Genomic DNA, 25,919 nt, shown 5'->3' on the forward strand with positions numbered 1-25,919 from the left:
AAAGTTTTTTTTTTTTTATTGGTCAAAATAGCCCATTTTACATCGAGGTGCCCAGATGACCTATCCTGTATCTCCACCAGGGGGAGCAACATTTCCATTTATACACACTCTCAGAGTTAGATTGTTAGATCGACGTCTCGTCCGTCCATACACGATGAAGATCAGCTTTTTCGCCACATCGTATCCAAAACGTAAAGGTAGTCCCAGACACCTACAGATGTTTGAGGCTTTTTCGGAAAGTAAACTTTATAGCACAGGGTTGAAATGGGGCTGGAGAAAACAGCAGATCTACAAGCTCACAGCACGACGTGTTGTGAGCGTGTAAGATCTGCTATTTAATAATGCATATCTATATATACAATTTGAATCCTGCGCCATGTCGGTTGTCTGTATGTATGTATGTAGCCAGTGTGACGTAATCTGACATCACGCCAGTGTGACGTAATCTCACGACAGCATGACATCACGCATGACATCACATCCTACCTATAAATTCTAGGATGCCGTCAGATCGCACCAGTTCGACGGCTTCCATAGTGGGTTTTGGTCATTGGAGAGGTGATGCACGTCACCTCTTTCTGAAGTGGGTACTTTCAAAGCCTGCCGTGGATTTAGGAGAGCACAAAACTCTCTCTCACACTATGAGGTGCCTGTAAGGTGGCACTGCAAAGTGAACGACGCGTCACGCTAGACGTTCGGGCCGCGTAGCGGCCCGAACTTCTAGTCATGTACATGTCTAATAAATAATGTATATCACAAACTATCCTTGAATTTAAAAAAAGGATTGAGACTGTCAATGTAACTGTAAATAATTTGTGTAAAATCTCTATTGCGTTTTGAGTTTGTTGAAAGACGAAAGTATTTATTGTAAATCATTTGTGAGATAGTCTTTGTCAAGTGTTGTTTTCATCCTAGTGAAAAACATCATCGTCCCTGGGTGGACTCGAACCACCAACCTTTCGGTTAACAGCCGAACGCGCTAACCGGTTGCGCCACAGAGACTATGCTGTTCCACGTATGAGCCAGCTGGGTTTATAAAGTACATAGTACGACGCTGTAGGCAGCGTGCGTCGTGCGTCATCGCGTCGTTGCGTAAATCCGTCACTAACCCGGTAGTGAGCGTAGTAGAGAGAGTGGATGAGTGGAGTGAGAAGGAACTAATCTAGTCGTTTGTGATCATTTAGTTGTGTTTTTAATTCATAAATAAGTAACAATGTCTCGTAACAAAGTGAAGGAGGAATACTACCGTTCATTCAACGTGACGGAGCCACGCCCACACGAGAAGGGACACACTGAGTACAGAGTCACTGCAAGGGTCTGTTTATTTGTTTATTATTTATTATTATTATTTATTCTTCTGTGTTTATTTATAATATCTACAGTTCAGATGATCTGCTGGTGTTTTTTATTATTATGACTTGGGGTGAAACAAGTATTACATTTTTTTAAACTTAGGTAATATACTATCATGAAGAAATGCTCTGTTGCAACAAGTAAAATGTCCAGTATTAAAAATGAGTAAAAGTGAAAAAAAAAAAGAGTAAAACTTGAGTAAAAGTGTAAAGGAATTGGCATCAAAAGTATGAGAGTATACCACAAGTATAAAAGTGCTCAATATGCTAAAATGTCCCATTTATAATGTATGAACATCCTTTGAAAAATAGTAAATACTAGGACTGAAGGGTTTCATGTATGTTTAGTTTAGACTGATAGGATGATTGTTTACCTGATATATCCTATATATTTTCTTTGAGACTCTACATTGTTCTCTCTGCACTCTATTGTATGTGACTATTTACCTTGTTGTTTATTTTATTTGTTTTAATACATTTTTTTCCTTCTTTTTGCATTTCTTTTTAAAGGAAAACAGAAATAAGTCAGATCACCACATGGGCATAAGATGCCATACAGTGTACAGGGAACATCAAGACAAAACAAATTCAATAAGGGTAATAATAATAATAATAATAATAATAATAATAATAATAATAAAAATAATAATTCACCTATACATACATACATAGCATAAATATAGACATAAACAAATAATTACATTTAATAAAAAAAAAAACGGTCAGACAAACAAACTCACAAATAGCAAAATAAGTGAGATAATAAACAGGCATACTGTACATATATATATACAAATAAATACAACATATACCAAGTAAAGTACTCAATAGCAATATGATATAAACATCTACATGAACAAGAAGTACCGACAAATACAGACAAGAACAGACACGTACAAGACAAATACAAGGAGCTATACAGGACAATCAATATACAAGGAGCTATAGGCACGGGCAAAGGGAGAGAAGGATGATAGGTCACTCACAGCCCAGTAAAAAAATGTAATGAATTAAGTAAGTGAACTACATCAGCTCTGGCACTTTGTTGTGTATTGACTATAGAGTTCATGTTTACTCTGATCTCACACTTGTAAGTCGCTCAGGATAAGAGCGTCTGCCTAAATGCCTTACATTGTAAATAATGATACATTGTAATGCTATAGATAAACTGTTCATTTTCAGGATTCAAATTCAAAAGTAGCAGATCTACAAGCTCGAACTCGAAGCGCCGCGTTTCCAGCTCCGTGCAGATCTGCTACTTTGGTTGCTTTTTTGTGACGCTGTATGATCATGTAGGCGCGTTAATTTACGGGGAAAAAAACACCAAAAGTTAAAGTTGGGGATCTCACCACAGGACACAGAACCAATTAGCAAGTATTTTGCATAATGGTCATAATCGTCAAAATAAAAAGATTGCGGAAATAGCAGATCTACAAGCTTATCTACAAGGTACCTTCCTTGCGAGATTGTAAATCAGCTATTTCCTCTATTTTTACCTTTTCTTTTAAAGTATTGAATTATTAAATATGTCATTAATTAACGTTATTTGTCATATCTGCCCCATGCAATTTTGGATTAGGAAGCCTTAAAGGCAATCTGAATTCTGATTCATATGTTTCAATGTTCAACTCCCAAAAATAATTAAATAGTTAATCGGCAATTATTTGTATGACAATTCATCGTCAACTTAAAGACAGCCCTATCTTCAACACACCTTCCCCATAACATACGAGTAAATCTAAACGCAAGATGTTTTTACGATTAAACTCGAGTCATGAACTCGAGTCATGTACAACTTAAGTACACACGTTACCCATAAAGCACAGGAAACACCCCTATCTCCCCCACAGCACTAGGGCTGGGGGTGGTATGGATTTTTAGTTATCACAGTAATAAATCACTGTTTACCGACGGTTTGGCGGTATCTCCCCAAAAAAGTTGTTTTGAAAAAAATATGAAAAAAATGTATGGCGGTATTGTGGTTATTGGACCCAGCCCTACGTTGGTACGTTCCTAATCAAGAGGATTGCCACCAGCAGTGCATGAGAGACGGGTGTGACCAACATCAGTACATTAAAATGTTTACCCAGTTGTCAATAAACGGTTTAAAACTATTGCTGTCCATGCATGACGTCACAGAAAGCAGTCAGATGTATCAGTGTGTGTGTAGGGCATGGGGCTGCCCCGGCCGTGACAATGGAGATAGAAATGAAGAGTTTTCTGCCCCAACAGCAACCATACATAAGGTAATAATAATGAATGTTGTGTGTTTGTGTTGTGGTGTAGTTTGTGTCAAAGCGCCGCCCGGAGGACGTGAAGGAGGTTGCGGTCTGGAGGAGGTTCTCGGAGCTGAAGAAGCTTCATGGAGAGTTGAGCTACACCCACAGGAACCTGTTCAGGAGACAAGAGGAGTTCCCCCCCTTCCCACGGGCACAGGTCTTTGGTACGACGCACGTACGCACGCGCACACGCACACGCACACGCACACGCACACGCACACGCACACACACGCACGCGTAATTGCACATTGGTGCTGCGCACTGAAAATAGCTGATCTACAAGCTGACCTTGAGCTCGTAGGTCAGAGGTGATGCAACTTTGATGATGCAGAGGGCCAGTATATTTCCACACTCACTCCAGACACATTGCATATACGGTCGGATAGAAACCTCTTATCTCCGTATTGTATTGTATTTCCTAAACTAATGCTGTGCTTCGCCATTCCATCTGTCACACAAAAGTAGCGAAAATAGCAGATCTACAAGCTTGAGCTTGTAGATCTGCTATTTTTTAATTGGAATCCAGATTTTTTTTCTTTTTGGCTATTTTTTAATTAGAATTCTGAAAAGTTACGTTTTTATTTAATTTCAAATGCATTTAGTTATACTTATGTTAACTTTATGAACTTAAGTACAAATACATTGGACATAAAAAAGACAATAGAATGTTAATACTAGTCATTAAGCTACTAATATAGACTGAAGTAATTAAAGCGGGTCATGTTTGCATGTTTGGAATGGAATTGTAACAGCTGAAATCAATGATATATCACTATTCCCATATTAACCTGCGGGCCTCATTAAGGTGGCGGCCGCATGTGGCCCCGGGCCGCCAGTTGCACATGAATGTCGTAGATCAACAGTATCCGGTGAGCGACAACCACCGCGAAACTAAGTATGAATCTTGCAAGGGTCGTCCATGTCCACAGAAAGAGTTTTTTTGAGCGGAGGATGCTTTGTATTAGTGGTGTAACGATACATTTAACAGCGATACGATACACATCATGATACATGGTTGACGATATGATACATGGATGATATTGGTTCATTCATGGCGATACGATTCAATGATTTAAAGTCAATACAGTAACTAATTAGCATAAACAAATAATCTGTGTGAAACCTTTGATAGTGCAGTTTTTTTTATTAACCCATTTAGACCTGAGGCTGATTCTAAAAACGCCTTATAAATCCTGACCTAAGTTTTCTGAAAAACTTTTACAAAAATAATTACAACAAATGTATGTTGCTATATACTGTACATAGCAACAAGAACCCCAAATGAGGTTCCTGGCTTGAAAGGTATAGTTACAAATAGGGGTTCCCGCCCTAAGGAAAACAATACTATTGTGGCTATAAATAAGTAATCACCCCAGCATGCACAGTCAGGACCCGGACCAATCAGTGACGTCTCGATTGAGGCTAGATCAAGTCAAACCAAGACAAGTCAGATCTGGCCCAGAATATCACCTGATTTCAACTAAAATTAATCCTGACCACAAAAACGTCACTTCCAGGACGTCATCTAAACACATTCTCATCACCCAAAATTGCTGTCCAAATGTCCATATGATGTCCCGGTGATGACGTCCTGTAAATGACGTAAAGATCATCCCCATATAGGCTGTGATCTGGCCTAGTCCTGAACGTCACCGGGGTGATGACCGGGCGTCATCATGACGTCATCATGACGTCATTGTGCTTGCTGGGACAGTGATTCTCTGGTAAATACATGGACATTGCATTAGATCACATCATGGACAAACCTGCACCTTGACATGAACACAGAGATTACACACATTTATCTATAAACCAAGTAATTAAAGCCCTCTTTCTCTTTTTCTCTCTTAAAATTGCTAACTACAACGCACAAGTACTCAGTATCGATACAATAGATTATTTGCATTGCAAAACGATTCGATACGATACAAAGTCAAACGATACGATATTTTGCTGTTCGCATATCTATATATATATAGTAGGGTCATTGACATTAAAATCGATGCATCGATTTAGTTACTGTATGGTTACACCTCTATCTTATGTGTATATTTTATGTCCAGAGCGCTCACATGCAGCGTTTATTGATGCCCCACAAAGGTTCAACTGTTGAATGTCCTCCTGTCATCTGTGCTATTAACACACATATCTGAGCTGTAAACACACGTAAACATGTAGTTCTGTTGCCATGGTTTTAATAACTAACGTCAGGTCGTAAATGACCAGGTTCTCACATAACAGCCAGGAGGATCAAATGAGAAATGAAAGAATAAGCAGACTCCCTCCTCTCCAAAAACGTGAACTGTTGTCTGCTTGAGGAGCCGTGGGCTGCTGTGGTTCACTTGTCAATGTGCTGTGATGTGTGGTATTTTCTGGGTTTGAGTGACTCTCATATGTTCATACCGAGATAACGATATATCGTGCAGCACTAGAATATACTTACTGTTTTTTTTCCAAATAAGAAGAGCATGATAGAAAAATGTGGATTCCACTATGATCTCAATTCACAATGTTGTCTGTCTGTCTGTCTGTCTGTCTGTCTGTCTGTCTGTCTGTCTGTCTGTCTGTCTGTCTCTCTCTCTCTCTCTGTCTCTCTCTCTCTCTCTCTCTCTCTCTCTCTCATATATATATATATGTATAGGTAGGTTTGAGGAGACAGTGATAGAGGAGAGGAGGAAGGCAGCAGAGACCATGTTGACGTTCAGCACCAACATCCCTGCTCTGTACAACAGCCCCCAACTCAAAGACTTCTTTAGAGTGAGACACACACACGCACACGCGCACACACACACACACACACACACACACACACACACACACACACACACACACACACACACACACACACACACACACACACACACACACACACACACACACACACACATCAAATAAACATATTAATTTGGGGATCAGCGACATGACAATCAGAACCACTGCCCTACGTAGCAGTAGTGGGTCAGAGCCTCTGCCTGATGACCAAAAAACCTAATATCTCCCCTGGCCATCCAAGGGGGAATTAGTCTAGTGGTTAAGATGTTGGCTTTCCACGTGGGAGACCCTGGGTTTGAATCTGGGGCGCATTGGTGCCTTGACCCGGATCAGGTTTCGCCGGGGGGGGGGGGGGGAGTGTTAACACCTACACTAGTCTTCTCATTTCCACAATGTGTCTTGAGCAACATTTGAACGGCCACTCTGCAACAATTTATCTGACCACACTCACTTATCTGTTTTGAAATCAGTTAAATCTATCTGACACTTTTCTTTAGCTCTGCCATTTTTAACTGCTGAGGTCTCTTTTTTTACACGATAAACGTTCTGACCATATTACAATAAAACCACTAAAACTAAGCTAAAAGTAAAACATTTCACGATACAAGATAGAAACAGAAAAAAAACCTGAATTCAATCAGAAACACTCACGTCTTAGTAGATAAAGAACCATTTATTGCCACAAATGGAATACAGTTAAGCTTGGCGTTAAAGCTCCGCTCTTGGGAGAATATTCACTGAATTTTGTGGAAGCAGCCTGCTAAGCATATATTCAGAGAATGCTTAAGCAAATCCCCCATAGGGATACAATGTCAACAATAAGCAGTACATTGACATATTAGTTAGAATTAGCAGATCTAACATGATAATCACACGTATTTGAGCCTATGCAAGACTCTAATCAAAAGGTGGAGGCTGGGGTGGAGGAGGAGCTAGCAGAATGCATTGGTTCAGCAACCAAGAAAGACCTAGAGAATATGAAGCCGTATTTAAAGGGTACTCTTTGCTCATGCGTGAGCTGTGATTGGAGCATGAGTGTGTGACGTAATGACCAGCTGAGCTGTGAATGGGGAATAGAAAGCTGATGTTCACATCAGCTGACTGACCGCTGGTTACAGCTTTGGCGTGCACGACTTCCGTGTCCTGCATGAACTAACACTATGCTTCATTTAGAAAAATGAAAAGTTAAAACTGAATGAAAATAAAAACGAATGCAAAACTGTAATAACCTGACTGCCATCTTCCTAAACGCCAACCGCTAATCCTCTCTGTCTCTCTCTCTCTCTATCTCTGTGGTCTCTCTCCCTCTCTCTCCCTCTCTCTCCCTCCCTCTTTCTATCTCTCTCCACCTCCCCCCCCCCTCTCTCTCTCTCTCTCTCTCTCTCTCTCTCTCTCTCTCTCTCTCTCTCTCTCTCTCTCTCTCTCTCTCAGGGTGGGGAGGTGACCAGGCCTCTGGACCCCTCCTCTCTGCCCCCCTCCTCCTCGTCCCCCCTGCCCCCCCCTCTCATCCCGTTGCCGCGGCGCCGGGCCTCGGACTGTGAGCCGGTGGAGGAGCAGGAGGGCACGGAGGCCCCCGCCCCGCCCCAGGACCTGGGCTCCGGTCTGGGGGGGCTGGAGCTGGGCGAGCCTGAGGTGGCGGCCGAGGCCTACCACGAGATGGGGGGCACGCCCACCCAGGAGGAAGAGGGGGAGGAAGAGGAGGATGAGCTGAGCCACGCCTCGCTGAACGATGAAGGTGAATATTAACCCGTTAAAACCCAAATACGTATAAGCATCAAAAGTAGCATATCTGTCCCCTAGGGCACTGGTTCTCAAACTTTTTCCATGTCAAGGACCCCCAAATTGACACTTATTAGCCCGCGGACCCCCCATTTGAAAAGATAAGCCAGGGACCCCCATAAGAGAAGATTTTTTACGGCTCTAGCAGTGATTCTCAACCATTTTAATTTTAAGGACCCCCAGTTTGACATGCATTATAGGCTACGGACCCCCATTTAATGACATTTCTATCACTTATTCATATTCAGACATTCAGTCCACATATAAATACGATACATTATTGTACACATAGCCTTTGTCACAGTCATTTATAGCAGTCCGTGTTTTCAGTCATCATGCACGGAGAGAAATGAACTATGCTTAGCTTTTGAGACAGATGAAGTGTGTACAATATATTCCAATGTATATAATTGTATTAATGCTTTATATCAGGGTTCCCCAATTACTTTTCCCCAAGGGCCAAATTATGTCTCGGGTACCAAGCCGAGGGCCAGGGGCATTGTGCCCGCACAACATTTTCTCTAATCGAGCTAATTTGACACTGTGTTATTTTAGGCCTGGGATTCTTAAATCCTGTGTTGACGGTCACACAAGGAAAAAATGCACTTTGGAAACAAAATAAATCTGCTTGAAAAGTAATTAACAGATTAACTGCAGTCAGTTGTACATACTGAAAATCAAAATAAGTCCAGAATCAACAATTGACTTACAGATGTGTTTGTTAGTCTGCTTGAACAGTAATACAGACATTCTTTTTCACTAAAAGAAATATATATATTTTTTTCAATATATTTGTTTTATGACAGGAGTCGTCGCGGGCCAGACAGTTGCCTCTCGCGGGCCGCAAATGGCCCGCGGGCCGCCTATTGGGGAACCCTGCTTTATATCATAGAATGCAATAAAGCCAGCGGCTGTCCTTTCGCACGGAGTTACTTTATCAGCTGAAGCTCATTAATTCAGTCTCTCTTCTCTTCATGTACACTACGGTCAGAGCCGCTCCATGCACACTCGCATCAAAGCTGCAGAGACCGAGTGGTCCAGATTCTGGGTATTGGAATTTGTCCGGCTAAACGACGATTTTTCTTTTTCACGTACGACCAGGCCCCCCCTCTGACCCGCCCTGTACCGGAGCCCACCAATCGCAGGAGTCCCAGGAGGAATTCGATTCGCTGTTCGACTCCATGGGGGAGGGGCACGTCCCATCGCCGCCTCCCCCTCCGCGGGAGGTCCCGCCCCCGCTGTCCGACAACGACCTGGCCATCTTCGACCCCTGCTGCAAACAAGGTGACAACACACACACAACCCCCCCCCCCCCCCCCTCCAAAATATATATATATCTGTCATGGGGTAAGGTAAGGTAAGGTAAACTTTATTGTCCCGAAGGAAATTTGTCTTGGACTTTCACCCCAGCTGCAGCCACACATAAAACAATGACAAAGACAAAATACATAACAGTGGGTGGGACACACAACATTACAAAAGTGCACAGATAGTGTTCAACTGCTATTTACGGTCAATGCAGTTTCAGAGCCTCGTTTAGCATTTTAGTTGACACCGGTACAAACGATTTTTTAAATCTGACATAGTTCCATTTAGGTTCACTATACCTTCTCCCAGAGGGCATCATTACATACTGTCCATGTAGAACATGGGAGGCATCACTGACTATTTTCTGAGCCTGTCTTACCGTGGCCTGCTCGTAAATAGACTGCAGAGAGGGGAGTTGTCTTACTCCTATGATTTTCCCTGCAGTCTGCACCAATCGGAGCAATTTGGACCTCAGTTGCACTGAGAGATTGCCAAACCAAACATGTGATGCCAAATCTTACCAGACTTTCCAAGACCGCTCGGTAGAACACTAACATAAACTTTTGGTCAACACCATGAACCCTGAGACGGCGGAGGAAATGCAGTCTTTGCTGTACTTTACTACAGAGACTGTCCACATGTGTATTCCATGTTAGCGAGTTGTCAATACTAATGCCCAAGTATTTATATGAGGAGACCTGTGAGATGGTCGAGTCATGAATGACCACAGTGCTGATTTTGACGGCAATTTATTTTATTTAGTTCCAGTCATAGTCCTTTTGCACACCTACAAACGAACAGGTGCGTCGGAGTATAGATGCTGAATATGGAAGTAAAAGGGAGAGGGAGTCCCTCACACTGTCTTCACTTATAAAGAGCTTTTTATTTAGGACAGTGGTTCTCAAACCTTTTCATGCCAGGGACCCCCAAATTGATATGTATTTGGCCGCGGACCCCCATCTAAAAATATTTCATTCCAGGGACCCCCCCAGATCCAGCAAAGATTTGAGTTACAAATGTTCGCTTTCAAAAATATATATTCAAAGATTTGCAAAAAATGTTCAAGATTTTTCAAAAATAGCAGATCTACAAGCTCCGCGCTATGAGCTTGTAGATCTGCTATTTTTGAATAGCCAAAGTGTAAAAGGTCATAATTATTCTGATGCTATATTTACACATTTTGCTGGGTACCCCCCTGGAACCCCCTCAAGTACCCCTGGGGGTCCCCGGACCCCACTTTGAGAACCAATGATTTAGGATGCAACGTTTGGGCTGCTTGGACCTTCGTCACGCATGCCTGATGAAGGTCCAAGCGGCCCAAACGTTGCATCCTAAATAAAAAGCTCTTTATAAGTGAAGACAGTGTGTGAGTCATAGTCTTTTGAATGAAATTCCATTTAGTTTTAGTCACTTGAAATGCTTTTAGTCTAGTTTTAGTCGACTACATATAAGATTATAGTCGACTAAATCTACAGTTGATTTAGTCGACTATATTACTATACTTTTGGAATTGCTTGCCGCCTCATATTAGAGACTGTACTAGCCTCAGCTCTTTCAAGAGACAAACACTGCAGCTATTATTATCCAACTTAAGTAGCACATCTTAACCACTTTGCTGTAGGGTGTGTATGTATTTTTGTGTGTTTATATAATATACAGGTATGTGTATGTATAAATATATATATGTATAGTCATATTCCCATTTATTAAGGATATTTTGACATTTCTATATATTTTTTTATTGTTATTATTATTGTTGTATTAGATATATTCTAGTATATATCTATATATTCTAAGCTTTGAAGATAGCTTTTAGGAAGGCCACTCGACAAGCCCAGCTGTTTTTTTTTGGCCTCTCCGGCACATAATGTTTTGATTATGATATTTCCTTTTCATATACATTTTTAGTTTTTTCATTTTCGTTTTTGTTTTTGTTTTTATCAAATGTCATTTTTGAATGTGCAAATAAACTAAACTAAACTAAACTTAACTATATTGCATTTTGCCGGTGCCTTGATGGTGTCGTAATGGCTGATTTTACACTTGGTTGCGTAAAAAACAGCCGATCTACAAGCTCAGAGTCACAACGCGTTGCGTTGTGAGCTTGTAGATCTGCTATTTTCACAATACAACATAGAAACTAAACTAAACCAGTCAAACTAAACCCGCTTTAAAAACTGAACTGAATTTGAAAAATGAAAAGTTAAAACTGAATGAAAATGTAAAAAATGAGAAGTTAAAACTGAATGAAAATTTAAAAAATGAGAAGTTAAAACTGAATGAAAATTTAAAAAAATGAGAAGTTAAAACTGAATGAAAATTTAAAAAATGCTAAATTGTAATGACCTTGCTGCCATCTACCCAAACACAAAACCTCAATGGTAAATGGTGCATTTTATATAGCGCTTTTATCTACAAATCTACAATTTATCTACAATCCAATGTGCTTTACATTGATTGTGTCATTCACCCATTCATACACCAATGGCGGAGGAAACCATGCAAGGCACCAACCTGCTCATAAGGAGCAGTTAGGGGTTCAGCGTCTTGCTCATGGACACTTCTACACTAACTCTGGGGGAGCCCCCCAGCCCGGGATCGAACTGGGAACCTTTCGGTTTTCCAGTTCACTCTACCCGGCCACTGCCGCCTCAATCCCCCACCTCATTCGGATGCTATCAATGCATTGAATGGGACATTATCACATTTTATCTGACCATTGCCTGGGGCAATTAGGAGACAAACTGACCTACCCACGATTTATCAGACCATTCATTGGGTGTTATCAGGACATACTGACCTACCCACGGAGATGACTTATATAAAGTTACGTTTCTGTTCCGGTTTTGGACCATGACGGAGGCGCGCAGTCTGAAGCGAACGGCGTTGTGAGCTTGTAGATCTGCTATTTTCAGAGCGCAACACCCGAGTGCAACCAAACATAAAATGACTTGTCTTTTAGTTGTACTGCAGTGGTGTCCAAAGTGCGGCCCACGGGCCATGTGCGGCCCGAGGACACATTTAATGCGGCCCTTGGCTTCATTCCTAAATTGTATTATGAACGGCCCGCCTGCACCTTCAAAAAAATAAAAAAGATTTAAAAAAGTGAAAGTTGCATTTTCTCCTCCGCCTCAGGATGGCAGCACCTTCTCTAGCTGTTGCTTAACCCTAAAACCGAAATAAAGCAACAATAAAACGACCATAAACGTCCAAAATCCGCCTGAAAACCACACATTTTCGCCCCAAAATCCGCCTATAACCGAACATGTCCGTGCGTGCTCGCTCCGCTCGTGCGCAAGCTGGCCCTTTGGGTGTTTTCATATTTTCTAATTTGGACCCCTTTGAAAAAAGTTTGGACACCACTGTTCTACTGGATCTCTTCTCCACTAGATCCCTCACTAACATTTTAGTCTAGTTTTTATTTGCTGACGAAATTGTTAATACATTTAGTCATAGTTTTAGTCATCATAGCTTAGTTTGTATTTAGTTTTCGTCAGTGAAAAAAGGAGTCGTCCAACATTTTTCGTCATAGTGTTAGTCGACAAAATCAACACTGTTTCTGTCTCTCTCTCTCTCTCTCTGTCTCTCTCTTTCTCGCCATCAGATCAGGTGACTTCCTCCAGCGACCACTCGGAGCTGTTCTCGCTGCCGCTGACCAATCAGGACTCGGGGGAGGCGGGCTACCTGGCGGAGGCGGCCAATGAGCTCACGGCGGCCATAGAGAGAGAGAAGGAGGGAGAGTTCAGCTCGGCCATACTGGGGTACAGGACCGCTGTGGATATACTCATTACTGGAGTGAAAGGTACATGTAGTCTGATTACATTACATTATGATACTAGGGTACAGGACCGCAGTGGATATACTGATTACTGGAGTAAAAGGTACATGTAGTCTGATTACATCATATTATGATACTAGGATACAGGACCGCAGTGTATATTCTGATTACTGGAGTAAAAGGTACATGTACTCTGATTACATTACATTATTATAATAATAATAATAATACCTGGAATTTATATAGCGCTTTTCTGAGTACTCAAAGTTGCTTTACAAGGCTAAACTAAGTGGAACACAATCAAAACAAAACAACTTTAATGAGAAAATACAGAGAATAAAAAGTTAAAAGGCTACAGAAGGCCAGGGAATAAAACACAAGTTGAGACTAGGGTGGTAGGAGATCAGCTAGGTGGGGAAAGCAGTTCTGAAGAGGTGGGTTTTGAGGGAGGTTTTGAACTCGGCAAGGGTGGGGGCGGTTTTGATGTGAGGTGGGAGTGGGTTCCAGAGGGTGGGTGCTGCAACGGAGAATGCCCTATCACCCCAGGTGCGCTTTGTTTTTTTTGTGGGGAATTTGAGGAGGTTGGCATCGCTGGATCTGAGGGAACGGGTGGGAACGTGGTTGTGAAGGAGGTCGGAAATGTATTGGGGTGCCTGGTGGTTGAGGGCTTTGTATCGAGAATTGTGTGTTTTGAAAACAAACCTATTATTAATTGAATCGTGACCCCAAGAATCGGAATCGAATTGAATCATGGGATACCCAAAGATTCACAGCCCTAGTTAACACACAACAGACTCCTCTATTACTGTGTTATGACTGTGTAACAACTGGTTAATGATTCACTTTACGACCAGCTTACTGACTATCAGTTTACACCCCACCCCCCCCACCCCACACACACACACACACGTTAACAGCTATTCTGGGAAGAACAACATTACTCTCTCTCTGACACTCTGACTCATAGTGTGTTGTAGCAGGAGTCAGAGGTAGCGTGGCCGAGCGGTCTAAGGCGCTGGATTAAGGCTCCAGTCTCTCCGGAGGCGCGGGTTCGAATCCCGCCGCTGCCAATGAGCTTTTTCACCTCAGAGAGAATAGTGTCCTTTTACTGAAGAAAAAACTAAGTGTAGATTAGATACAGGATTAATTGTGGTAAAACAACTAGATAAGAGAAATTATGGACTGCAGTGGGCTTGTAGAGAGAGAGATTTTTCAGCCTTAGTCCATGGGTTTTCAACGGGGGGTCTGGGACCCCTAGGGGGTCCTCAGAGTTACTACATGGGGGGCCGCCAAATTTGTGTTTGGGGGGGGGGGGGGCGAAAATAAAGGATCTACAAGCTCATGAGCCTGTAGATCTGCTATTTTCGGCGTAGAAGTTTGGTGTATTAAGAGAAAAGCTAATGTATCAACAAATACACAAAGATTGATTTACTAAACACTGATGATAGTGCTGTCAAACAAGTCTATGAATCTGATCTATGAAATCTATGAAAACCCCCTTGAAGACCCCTGTGTCAGTTAGATAAACTTTCCACTCACTACCTTTAACCACATGAATGAATTAGCCAGCCAAAGAATAACTGATCTACAAGTTCACAACGCGTCGCAACACGGCTATTTTCATGCGAGGGATTTGGTGTAGAGGGAGAAAAAAGGAGAGGGTTCAAAAAGAAGTGAATTAGTTCTGGTTGGTGTCGACTGGCTGAGGACAACACAAACACACAGACCTTCCAGAGCAGGGGTCTCCAACAGGGGGTCCTCAGAGCTACAATAGGGGGTCCGCCAAATCTGTGTGTGATAGGATTTAGTTATTTTACATTAACCACTTGAACCCTAGAATTCCTTTTCTGAGGGGAATTTTGGCCGAAAATAGCAGATCTACAAGCTCTCAACGCCTCGCGCTGCGAGGTGTTGAGAGCTTGTAGATCGGCTAGTTTTGGCAAAGAGGCTATAGGTGTAGAGGGAAAAAAGAGCAGACTAAGTAAAAAAAAATACTTTAATCTGAAACACAATTTATACAATATAGAGGGGGTCCCTGCTTCATCTCTCTCTCTCTCTCAGCTAGGGGGTCCCTGGCCTGAAAACGTTGAAGACCGCTGTTCTAGAGGTTGTTGGGTTAGTGGACAAGTGCATTCAGTGCCTTGCTCAGAGACACATGGACACTATGCTAGGGATCGGGAAACGGCTGCTCTACCGTTTGATTGCGGCTGACAACGCACGCACACACGCACGCACGCACACACACACACACACACACACACACACACACACACACACACACACACACACACACACAAACGCACAAACCAGTTGCGCCACAGTGACAGTGGGAGAGCTGTGTTGCATAACAATGGTGTATCGCTGCTGTGTTGCAGGGTTGGTTCAGGGTTCTAGTACAGGGTTCTAGTACAGGGTTCTAGTACAGGGTTCTAGTACAGGGTTCTAGTACAGGGTTCTGGTTCAGGGTTCTGGTTCAGGGTTCTGGTTCAGGGTTCTAGTACAGGGTTCTAGTACAGGGTTCTGGTTCAGGGTTCTGGTTCAGGGTTCTGGTTCAGGGTTCTAGTACAGGGTTCTAGTACAGGGTTCTAGTACAGGGTTCTGGTTCAGGGTTCTGGTTCAGGGTTCTAGTACAGGGTTCTAGTACAGGGTTCTGGTTCAGGGTTCTAGTACAGGGTTCTAGTACAGGGTTCTGGTTCAGGGTTCTAGTACAGGGTTCTAGTACAGGGTTCTGGTTCAGGGTTCTAGTACAGGGTTCTAGTACAGGGTTCTGGTTCAGGGTTCTAGTACAGGGTGTTGGAAGCCTTTGAAAGACTTTGATTTCCTTTTGTGTAGTGTTCACTTTTTTTTCTTTCTTCTTTTCAGTTAAAGGTAGGGTAAGTGATGTTCTTTGGTTAAAATAAGTGTTAAATAGCTCTATATTCCACAGTACCCATTACTATAGAGTGTTTGTTCAGTAACAGTGTTAAATAGCTCTGTATTCCACAGTACCCATTACTATAGAGTGTGTGTTCAGTAACAGTGTTAAATAGCTCTATATTCCACAGTACCCATTACTATAGAGTGTGTGTTCAGTAACAGTGTTAAATAGCTCTATATTCCACAGTACCCATTACTATAGAGTGTTTGTTCAGTAACAGTGTTAAATAGCTCTATATTGTGATAGTAATCATTACTATAGAGTGTTTGTTCAGTAACAGTGTTAAATAGCTCTATATTGTGATAGTAATCATTACTATAGAGTGTGTGTTCAGTAACAGTGTTAAATAGCTCTATTGTGATAGTAATCATTACTATAGAGTGTTTGTTCAGTAACAGTGTTAAATAGCTCTATATTCCATAGTATCCATTACTATAGAGTGTTTGTTCAGTAACAGTGTTAAATAGCTCTATATTGTGATAGTAATCATTACTATAGAGTGTTTGTTCAGTAACAGTGTTAAATAGCTCTATATTGTGATAGTAATCATTACTATAGAGTGTTTGTTCAGTAACAGTGTTAAATAGCTCTATATTGTGATAGTAATCATTACTATAGAGTGTTTGTTCAGTAACAGTGTTAAATAGCTCTATATTGTGATAGTAATCATTGTTATAGAGTGTTTGTTCAGTAACAGTGTTAAATAGCTCTATATTGTGATAGTAATCATTACTATAGAGTGTTTGTTCAGTAACAGTGTTAAATAGCTCTATATTGTGATAGTAATCATTACTATAGAGTGTTTGTTCAGTAACAGTGTTAAATAGCTCTATATTGTGATAGTAATCATTACTATAGAGTGTTTGTTCAGTAACAGTGTTAAATAGCTCTATATTGTGATAGTAATCATTACTATAGAGTGTTTGTTCAGTAACAGTGTTAAATAGCTCTATATTGTGATAGTAATCATTACTATAGAGTGTTTGTTCAGTAACAGTGTTAAATAGCTCTATATTGTGATAGTAATCATTACTATAGAGTGTTTGTTCAGTAACAGTGTTAAATAGCTCTATATTGTGATAGTAATCATTACTATAGAGTGTTTGTTCAGTAACAGTGTTAAATAGCTCTATATTGTGATAGTAATCATTGTTATAGAGTGTTTAGGGTTTCAACGTCAATCCAGCTCTTTATTAAACAGAAAATTCATGTTCAGGTCAGGATACAAATTCTATCCAATCAAATCTTTGATGAACATATTTCTGGCTAATGGTTCCCCTCAGAACAGCGACGCTAGGGTTCAAGTGGTTAATGGAAGAAAAAAGTTCCTATCACACAAATATTTGCCGGCCCCCCTGTAGTAACTCTGAGGACCACCTCATCACCTCGTTAGCGGTCTATTCCAGTGGTTCTCAAACATTTTCATGTCAAGGACCCCCAAAATGATATGTATTTGGCCACGGACCCCCCATCTCCAAATATGTTGTTCCAGGGACCCACCAGAAGCAAAGATTTGAGTAAAAAATGTACACTATAATCTATATTCAAAGATTTGCACAAATTTTCACGATTTAAAACAAAATAGCAGATCTACAAGCTCATAGCGCGGCACTCGGTGATGCGCTATGAGTATATCTGCCATTTGTGAATAGCTAAAGTATAAAATATGGATAAAGGGGTTAAAATCATTTACTTTATTAACACATTTTGCCTCTCTCTGTGTGTGTGTGTGTGTGTGTGTGTGTGTGTGTGTGTGTGTGTGTGTGTGTGTGTGTGTGTGTGTGTGTGTGTGTGTGTGTGTGTGTGTGTCTCTCTCTCTCCCTCCCCCTCTCTCTCTCTCTCTCTCTCTCTCTCTCTCTCTCTCTCTCTGTAGGAGACAGTGATGCAGGTCGTAGAGAGTTGGTGAAGAGGAGAACGGCTCAGTATCTGAAACACGCTGAGATGCTCGTGGACACACACTCCTCTCCCACGCACACGCACACACATGCACACACACAACACCCGTAGATACGCGTACACACACACACACACACATACACACACACACACACACACACACACACACACACACACACACACACACACACACACACACACACACACACACACCTCCAGAAGTCATACACATACTGTAAAAAACACACACAGTTAGGTTTTTGTTCAGTAATTACAGAGAGTTTTTGCACACTTTGTAATGAGAAATAAGTTATACACACACACACACACACACACACACACACACACACACACACACACACACACAGTGTTGAATTTGCGTCGTTTAGATTTTAAATCTGTGATTTGAAAATCTAAAAAAATGTCTGAAAATGACTGAATGATTTTAATGATCCGAGAATATGAAATATTATTATAGCCTTAATTGAACGATACATACAGTGTAATACACTAATTTCTATTTCTCTCTCTCTCTCTCTCTCTCTCTCTCTCTCTCCTTATAGTTGAGATCTGTGGTGAAAGTGATATGTTCTAGTTAAAATAAGTGTTAAATATCTCTATATTGTGAAAACCTATGCTGCTATATATCAGCTGTGCTCAAAGGACAAAGATATCTCTTAACTCGGAGGTATTCAACAGGGGGTCCGGGACCCCTAGGGGCTCCTCTGAGTTACTACGGGGGGTCCGCCAAATCTTTGCGCGATTTTATTTTTTTATTTTTACATTAACCACTTGAACCCTAGCATCCCTTTTCTGAGGAGAACTTTAGCCAAAAAATAGCAGATCTACAAGCTCACAACGCCTCGCGCTGCGAGGCGTTGTGAGCTTGTAGCTTCATTGTGAGCTTGTAGCTTCATCTCTCTCTCAGCTATAGGGGGTCCTTGGCCTGAAAAGGTTGCAGACCCCTGTCTTAACTCATTGCCTGCCATGGACGAGTTAACTCGTGGAATTCTGCCAGTGAATTCTGCCAAAAAACGCCAAGTTTGGACGTTTTTTGGATTTTTTTCTTAGTTTTTTTTTCACACAAAACCAGGAGATAACGTGATCCAAAGACTTACTGCTCCATTCACTCCCTGGTTAACTTATTACTTAAAAGATCCTGTATCTCGGCTCCTGTGTTATTGTTTTTTTTTTCACAGTGAAACCCTTTGTGATTAGCAACCATCAAGGGATCCATTATAAAGGAGATAAATATTCTGTGAAGAGGTAAGAAAAGCCTTATTTAGTTGATTATACTCTGACAGTTAAAGAGTTAAGAGGTCACGGAGCCCCTAAATGATATGTTTTGTTTGTTTGTTTGTTTATTAAGGATCCCCATTAGTCTGCACCTTAGTGGAGACTATTCTTCCTGGGGTCCAGGCAAACTCATCACAATACAAATCATAAAATGCAGTACAACATAATCAATGTTAGTGAACAAAAACACAAACCTAGAGAACAGCATTTATATTAACAATAACGATGAAAATTAAAAACAAACCAAAACAGGTTTGTCTGTCCGAAAATACCAAAATAAATAATAACCTACTCGAATCTAATTTCCTTTTTGATTATGGCTTCCTTAAGTTTCTTTTTGAAACCATATACATGTATTTCTTGTTAGAGTCAAATATGGGGGGAACACATTCCAGTATGCCATGGCTCTGTACATTACTGTTTTCTTAAGTGCATTGATTCTGGGCAGAGGTAAAGTAAAGTGACCACTTGATGCCTGTCTATTAGGCAGCCGACCCCCCCCCCCCCCCCCCCCCCCATCTCAAAATATTTCGGGAGCAAAGATTTGAGCTACTGTTACTGAACAAACACTTGTCTATAGCAATGATTCTGATTACTTTCACAATACGGAGATATTTAACAAACAATTAAAACGTATCAATTCACAACAACTTGAAATACTATAATTACAATTATAAATAATATATGTTGAGATCCATTCCTCTGCCTTCCTTTGACAACGTTTTATGTTGTTTTAACCTGTTTATCATTTGCACAACAATTGCTACGTTATGTTTTTTAGTTATAAGTTAATACGATGGCTTTCTTGAGTATTTCCTGTGAGTTCAGAACTATGAACAAAAGTAAAGTAATCTGATCATATGTATTTACATGTGTATTTGCTTATAAATGGTGTAAATTATATTGTTGTCGTCGGGCAGAAACATCAAATCTAATTTATTTGTGTTGATTAATGCCCTACGTTCTCATACTGCAGTGACAAACAAAAGTAGCCAAAAATAGCAGATCTACAAGCTCACAAAATGTGTCTCGTCGTGAGCTTTTTTTAATTTATTTATTTTTTACCATTTTACAAAAAGAAATTCAGTGTAAAGTGTTTAAGTGAGGTCTGTGGGTTTTATTGAATCAATGAAAAGTATCAACAAGATCTAGTGATTAAATAATAAATACATTAGATCCACTTTCATGTAAAGTAACAGTTTTGGACTTACAAGGTTTCTACCCAGTGGTGAAAGAAGTAGGCCTACTAAATGTTTTACTTAAGTAAAAGTAGCAATACCACAATATACAAATACTCTGTTTACAAGTAAAAGGTCTGTGTTCAAAATGTTACTTGAGTAAAAGTACAAAAGTATTGTCATCAAAATATAAAGTACCAAAAGTAAAAAGTACTACAATGTTTGAAAATAGCAGATCTACAAGCTCACAAGCTTTTAGATCTGCTATTTTTAAATAGCTTATGTATAAAATAGGGCTGAATGTTTTATAATATATCTGCAAAGTAACTCAAGTTTTCAATAATTGTAGTGGAGTTAAAAGTACAAGTAAAACATACCTCAAAATGATACTTAAGTTAATGTACCTAGTTACTTTACACCACTGGGTATCACCCTACCTTTTAAATAAAAAAATGTCTTTGTAGACGTAGATCACCTTTCACTGACATTGACAGCAGTGTTGCCAAGTCTGCTTATTATACAAGACTTTGGGCTTTTATTTTTTTCTTCTGTAAAGTCGCTTGTAAAAATAATAGTTGTGTCTAAAGTGTAAGTTGATTATTTGTTGCTTCATAATGTTGTTTTAAACCAGTGGTTCTCAAATATTTGCATGTCAAGGACCCCTAAATCAATGTGTAATTGTCCTCCAATTGTCATCTGAAAATATGTTGTGCCAGGGACCCCCCATACAAGATATGTGTAGTTGTTAAAATATCATTTTCTTCAAGATTTGAAAATAGCAGATCTACAAGGTTTGTGTTGTGAGCTTGTAGATTGGCTGTTGTCAAATAGCTAATATATATAGGCTGAACATGGTAAAACATTTAGTTGAGGACCCCCTGAAAAGCATGTTAAGAAATTGAATGCAAGTTATACATTAGCATTCAGTTATCTCTCTCACACACACACACACACACACACACACACACACACACACACACACACACACACACACACACACACACACACACACACACACACACACACACACACACACACACACACACACACACACACACACACACACACACACACACACACACACACACACACAAGTCTCCATTTGTACTGTGGATTGACTTGTGGATGGTTCAGGTACAAAAATATGGTCCAACACTGACCTCTAGTGGTAGAAAGTATAAACACAGAAACATGACATTAGTTTAGTGGTACTGTAGAACGTTACTTAAGTACAGTACTTGAGTAAATGTACTTAGTTACTTTCCATCACTGGTGGTAGAACGTTAGTGAATGTGATGAATGAGTGTGTTGTTGTTGTTGTTGTTCACACAGAACACTTCAAACACTTCAAACAGCTACAATGTATCTGTTTGAACTCTTAAGATGGGGCGGCCGGGTAGAGTGAACTGGAAACCACAAGGTTCCCAGTTCGATCCCGGGCTGGGGCGCTCCCCCAGAGTTAGTGTGGAAGTGTCCTTGAGCAAGACGCTGAACCCCTAACTGCTCCTGATGAGCAGGTTGGTGACTTGCATGGTTTCCTCCTCCATCTGTGTGTGTGTGTGTGTGTGTGTGTGTGTGTGTGTGTGTGTGTGTGTGTGTGTGTGTGTGTGTGTGTGTGTGTGTGTGTGTGTGTGTGTGTGTGTGTGTGTGTGGTATCAAGAAGACTCACCCCAAAACCAACTCACCTCAGAGGTAGGAAGACTCACCCCGGAAGACTCACCCCAGAGGTAGGAATACTCACCCCCAAGATTTTCGGGGGTAGGAACACTCACCCCATGACCTGAGAAAACTCACCTCGGATCACCCCAATGTTTAAAAAAAGGTAGATCTACCGGCTTGTGAGCTTTCCATTTTCACAGAATGCTTTCATAATGTGAGCTTTCCATTTTCACAGAATGCTTTCATAATGATGTTTAATCCATATCTGGATTAATCCATATCTGGATTAAATTCTTTCTTTGAAGGTATAGAATTACCAAATGATGTTGTTCAATTACATTTAGCTAATTAAAGTGCTTTAAATACAAGGTAGATTTCATCAAAAAAGTGAACATTCCAATGTGTATAATGCAAACAAATACTAACTTAACAAAGAAAAATGAAGAAAAACTCCAGTGAAGGTAAAACACAGGTATAATGTTTTGTTTTCTGTGTGAACACATTTGTGAACACGGGGTGAGTGTTCCGAGGTGAGTTTTCTCAGGTCCTGGGGTGAGTTTACCCACCCCCCGGGGTGAGTGTTCCTACCCCCGGGGTGAGTATTCCTTTTTCAGTTGAGGTGAGTTTGTCTTGAGGTGAGTCTTCTTGTATTTGTGTGTGTGTGTGTGTGTGTGTGTGTGTGTGTGTGTGAGAGAGAATGTGTTTGTGAATGTATAATGCACAATCTAAGCGCTATATAAATGCACCATTTACCATTTAATGATCTCTGAATACTGTTTATCATAGAAATATATGATATTTACTGATGCATGCTATGCACTTCATCTAGAACTCAATAATATAATATAATATTTACTGATGCATTCTATGTAGGCCTACTTCATCTACAGCTCAATACAACAGCAGAGCAACAGCAAGCTCTACTGGCGACACTATTTCATGTCATTTCCTCCCACGTGGAAGGTCTGGTGACTTAAAGGATAATTGGTTCCAGACCCAGTCATTACTAATAGACCACAGCACGGCTGAAATCGAAAGTAAAAAAGGGTTCTCAGTAAACAACTTTTTCCTTGTTCTTCAGTCAGAAGTGAAGCAGCAGAAATCATACGTCTCACTCGCTCTCTTGTTTTTCCTTCTAAGTCACAGTTTGTGTAAAATCAACCATGAGGATTTATTTACTCATTTTCCTGTTAACTTGGAGCAGCTGTACCACATCTGTAACATCTGTAACATCTGTAACAGGTAAGACGATAAAGTTAAACATGACAGATTTACAACTTATAAAAGTTATTTACACTGTTAGGCCTACATACAGGGAAGTGGGGACTGATAACGTTTAGTATAAGAGGTGACTGAGGTTATAAATGTTTTTAATCCTATTGTAATTAACACTGATTCAATGTATTGATATATTGTAGCTGCTGACATGTTTGCCTGTAGTTTGAGGTAGTGTAGTTCTTAGTGGTTTATTCTTCATTATGTTTCATCATGTAAAGTTGTATGTAAAACACAGCAGTGTTGTAATTACCACACAAACGTCTACATACATGTAAATGTAACGTTATGAAGTAATACATGAATGTAACTAAACACTTCATAATATATATTACTGGCTAAGTTAGACACCAACCTGCCTCAATGCACAACTATAGATAAAGTGTTCCTCTGAGCACAGGTCTCCACCAGGTCAGGTTATTGTGGGTTCAGCAACGTTCTGAATTCACCAATCAGGATGGAATATGAAAAATCGGACGGATCCGTCTTGATCACATGACTATAGAGATAATGTGAGCTGTATTTGCATATTCATGGTGTAAATGATATCGTTGTTGTCGGGCAGAAACCTCAAATCTCCATGTTTCTTGGTAGATTAATGCCCTTTCTTTCTCAAACTACGGTGTCACACACAAGTAGCAACATTTTTTTTTTTTTACCATTTTACAAAAATAAATTCAGTGAAAAGTGTTTAAGTGAGTCTGTGGGTTTTATAAACATTGAACCAATGAAAAGTATCAACAAGATTAAATAATAAATACATTGGATCCACTTTCCTGTAAAGTAACAGTTTTGGACTTACAAGGTTTCCACCTGACAGAGACCTATGTTTAACCCATTAAGCACAACTTTAATGCTTTCTACATCAGTATAGTTCTCAAACCTTTTAGTGCCAAGGATCCCCAAAATTACATTTATTTGGCGGTGGACCCCCCCGCCCCCCTCCCCCATCTGAAAATAGTTTGTTTAAAATAATGTCAAAAAGTAATATAAAAAACATTTGTTTTACGTAAGTGGGCCTCCTGGTGGCGCTATAAAAGGCAGATGTGAAAAATGCAGAAGTTTTTCCTTGGCCTCAAGGGCACATAAAAGTTTTACACAGATCGGTGCAGTTATAGGTAAAAACACAAATTGGCCTGTTATAGCGCCACCATGAGGCTGATTTGAAAATGTTCAAGTGCCATATCTTCATCGATCTACTGGGAATGTGCGTTCAAAATTTCACAGAAATTGCACGCTGTGTTCATGATTTGAGGCATTTTGTTAAAAATGGAGCACGCCTGCCAACTTTGGAAGTCGATCTTAGCCAATCAGGATGGAATATGAAAAATCTGAAAGACTTGTTTCATTGAATGACTATAGAGATACTGTGTACTGATTTTCGTGATGTTTGGACAACATCTGTAGGAGTACTGTAAAAAATGTATTTTTGCAAAAAGCAGCCTCCTAGTGGCGCTATAAAAGGCCCATGTTGGTGTATATAAGTAGGTGTATGTGTATATAAGTATGTGAAAGATTTGCGGCAGAGGTTCTGCTCTGGCATCCAGGGAGTGTGTGTGCACAGTTTGGCTGAGATCAAGACAACGGTGCCGGAGATTAGCTGTTCACAGACAGAAGGACGGACAGACACATACTGTACACGGACGGCCGGACGGACGGACGGACGGACGGACAGGGTGCAAAACATAGTCTCGGCCATCAGGCCATGCCTTTTGGCCTGGTAGAGACAATAACAGAAACACACACACACACACGCGCACACTCACGCACGCACGCACGCACGCACGCACGCACGCACGCACGCACGCACGCACACACGCACGCACACTATTATCATGTCCTCAGAAGTGTATTACTACATTTGTGAGGACATCAACATTGTAGGACAGGCTGAAGGAGAGGGATCATGTTTTCACCATGTGAGTCCTGTCTGTCCGTCAGTGCTCCAGTTGATTGGACTGTTTTCTCCTCTCGTCTCTTTCCTGATTGATTGATTGATTGAATTCTTTATTAGTCAGAAATGTAAACAGCACGTGGTACAGACTGTCATTTTGAATTTTGAAATCCAAAGCCATGTATTTAAATGATCCTTAACCCTTAAATCCAATTTATTATTTCCATGTGACATATATATGCTGAAGTGTGTGTGTGTGTGTGTGTGTGTGTGTGTGTGTGTGTGTGTGTGTGTGTGTGTGTGTGTGTGTGTGTGTGTGTGTGTGTGTGTGTGTGTGTGTGTGTGTGTCATTCATCATGCGTGGTGTACAGTCTAAGTTTCATGTCAAATCTTTATCATGAGGACACTCCTGCATGTAGGTAAACTTTCTTTCAGGATGATCATTGTCATGTTTCAATGTTTTTCTTCTCATTCAGGTGGTTATCCAGTGAGGCTGGTCGGTGGTTCAGACTCCTGTTCAGGCAGAGTGGAGATGT

The 25,919-nt window shown here is 40.7% G+C and overlaps 2 protein-coding genes across 2 annotated transcripts in view; both read left to right on the forward strand.

Annotated features, from left to right (window-relative positions):
* The first annotated feature begins 1,134 nt into the window (after positions 1 to 1,134).
* On the forward strand, positions 1,135 to 18,216 carry snx15 (sorting nexin 15). Its single transcript, XM_084042758.1, has 7 exons — positions 1,135 to 1,315; positions 3,639 to 3,795; positions 6,273 to 6,388; positions 7,835 to 8,138; positions 9,284 to 9,466; positions 13,095 to 13,292; positions 18,059 to 18,216. The coding sequence occupies exons 1-7, from the start codon at positions 1,214 to 1,216 to the stop codon at positions 18,190 to 18,192; spliced, it is 1,194 nt and encodes a 397-aa protein (XP_083898884.1). The 5' UTR covers positions 1,135 to 1,213; the 3' UTR covers positions 18,193 to 18,216.
* A 7,179-nt stretch (positions 18,217 to 25,395) lies between these two features.
* Positions 25,396 to 25,919, forward strand: part of LOC311035170 (scavenger receptor cysteine-rich domain-containing protein DMBT1-like) — a gene marked incomplete at both ends in the record, with an annotated part of 8,064 nt that continues 7,540 nt past the window's right edge. Inside the window, 2 exons of the mRNA XM_084043249.1 lie at positions 25,396 to 25,408; positions 25,860 to 25,919. The exon at positions 25,860 to 25,919 is cut by the window's right edge and continues 258 nt beyond it. Coding sequence (XP_083899375.1) covers positions 25,396 to 25,408; positions 25,860 to 25,919 — 73 coding nt within the window. The remainder of the gene's footprint in view (positions 25,409 to 25,859) is intronic.

Source organism: Gymnoscopelus microlampas (assembly GCF_963454915.1).
Source record: "Gymnoscopelus microlampas genome assembly, chromosome: 19".
NCBI lineage: Eukaryota > Metazoa > Chordata > Actinopteri > Myctophiformes > Myctophidae > Gymnoscopelus > Gymnoscopelus microlampas.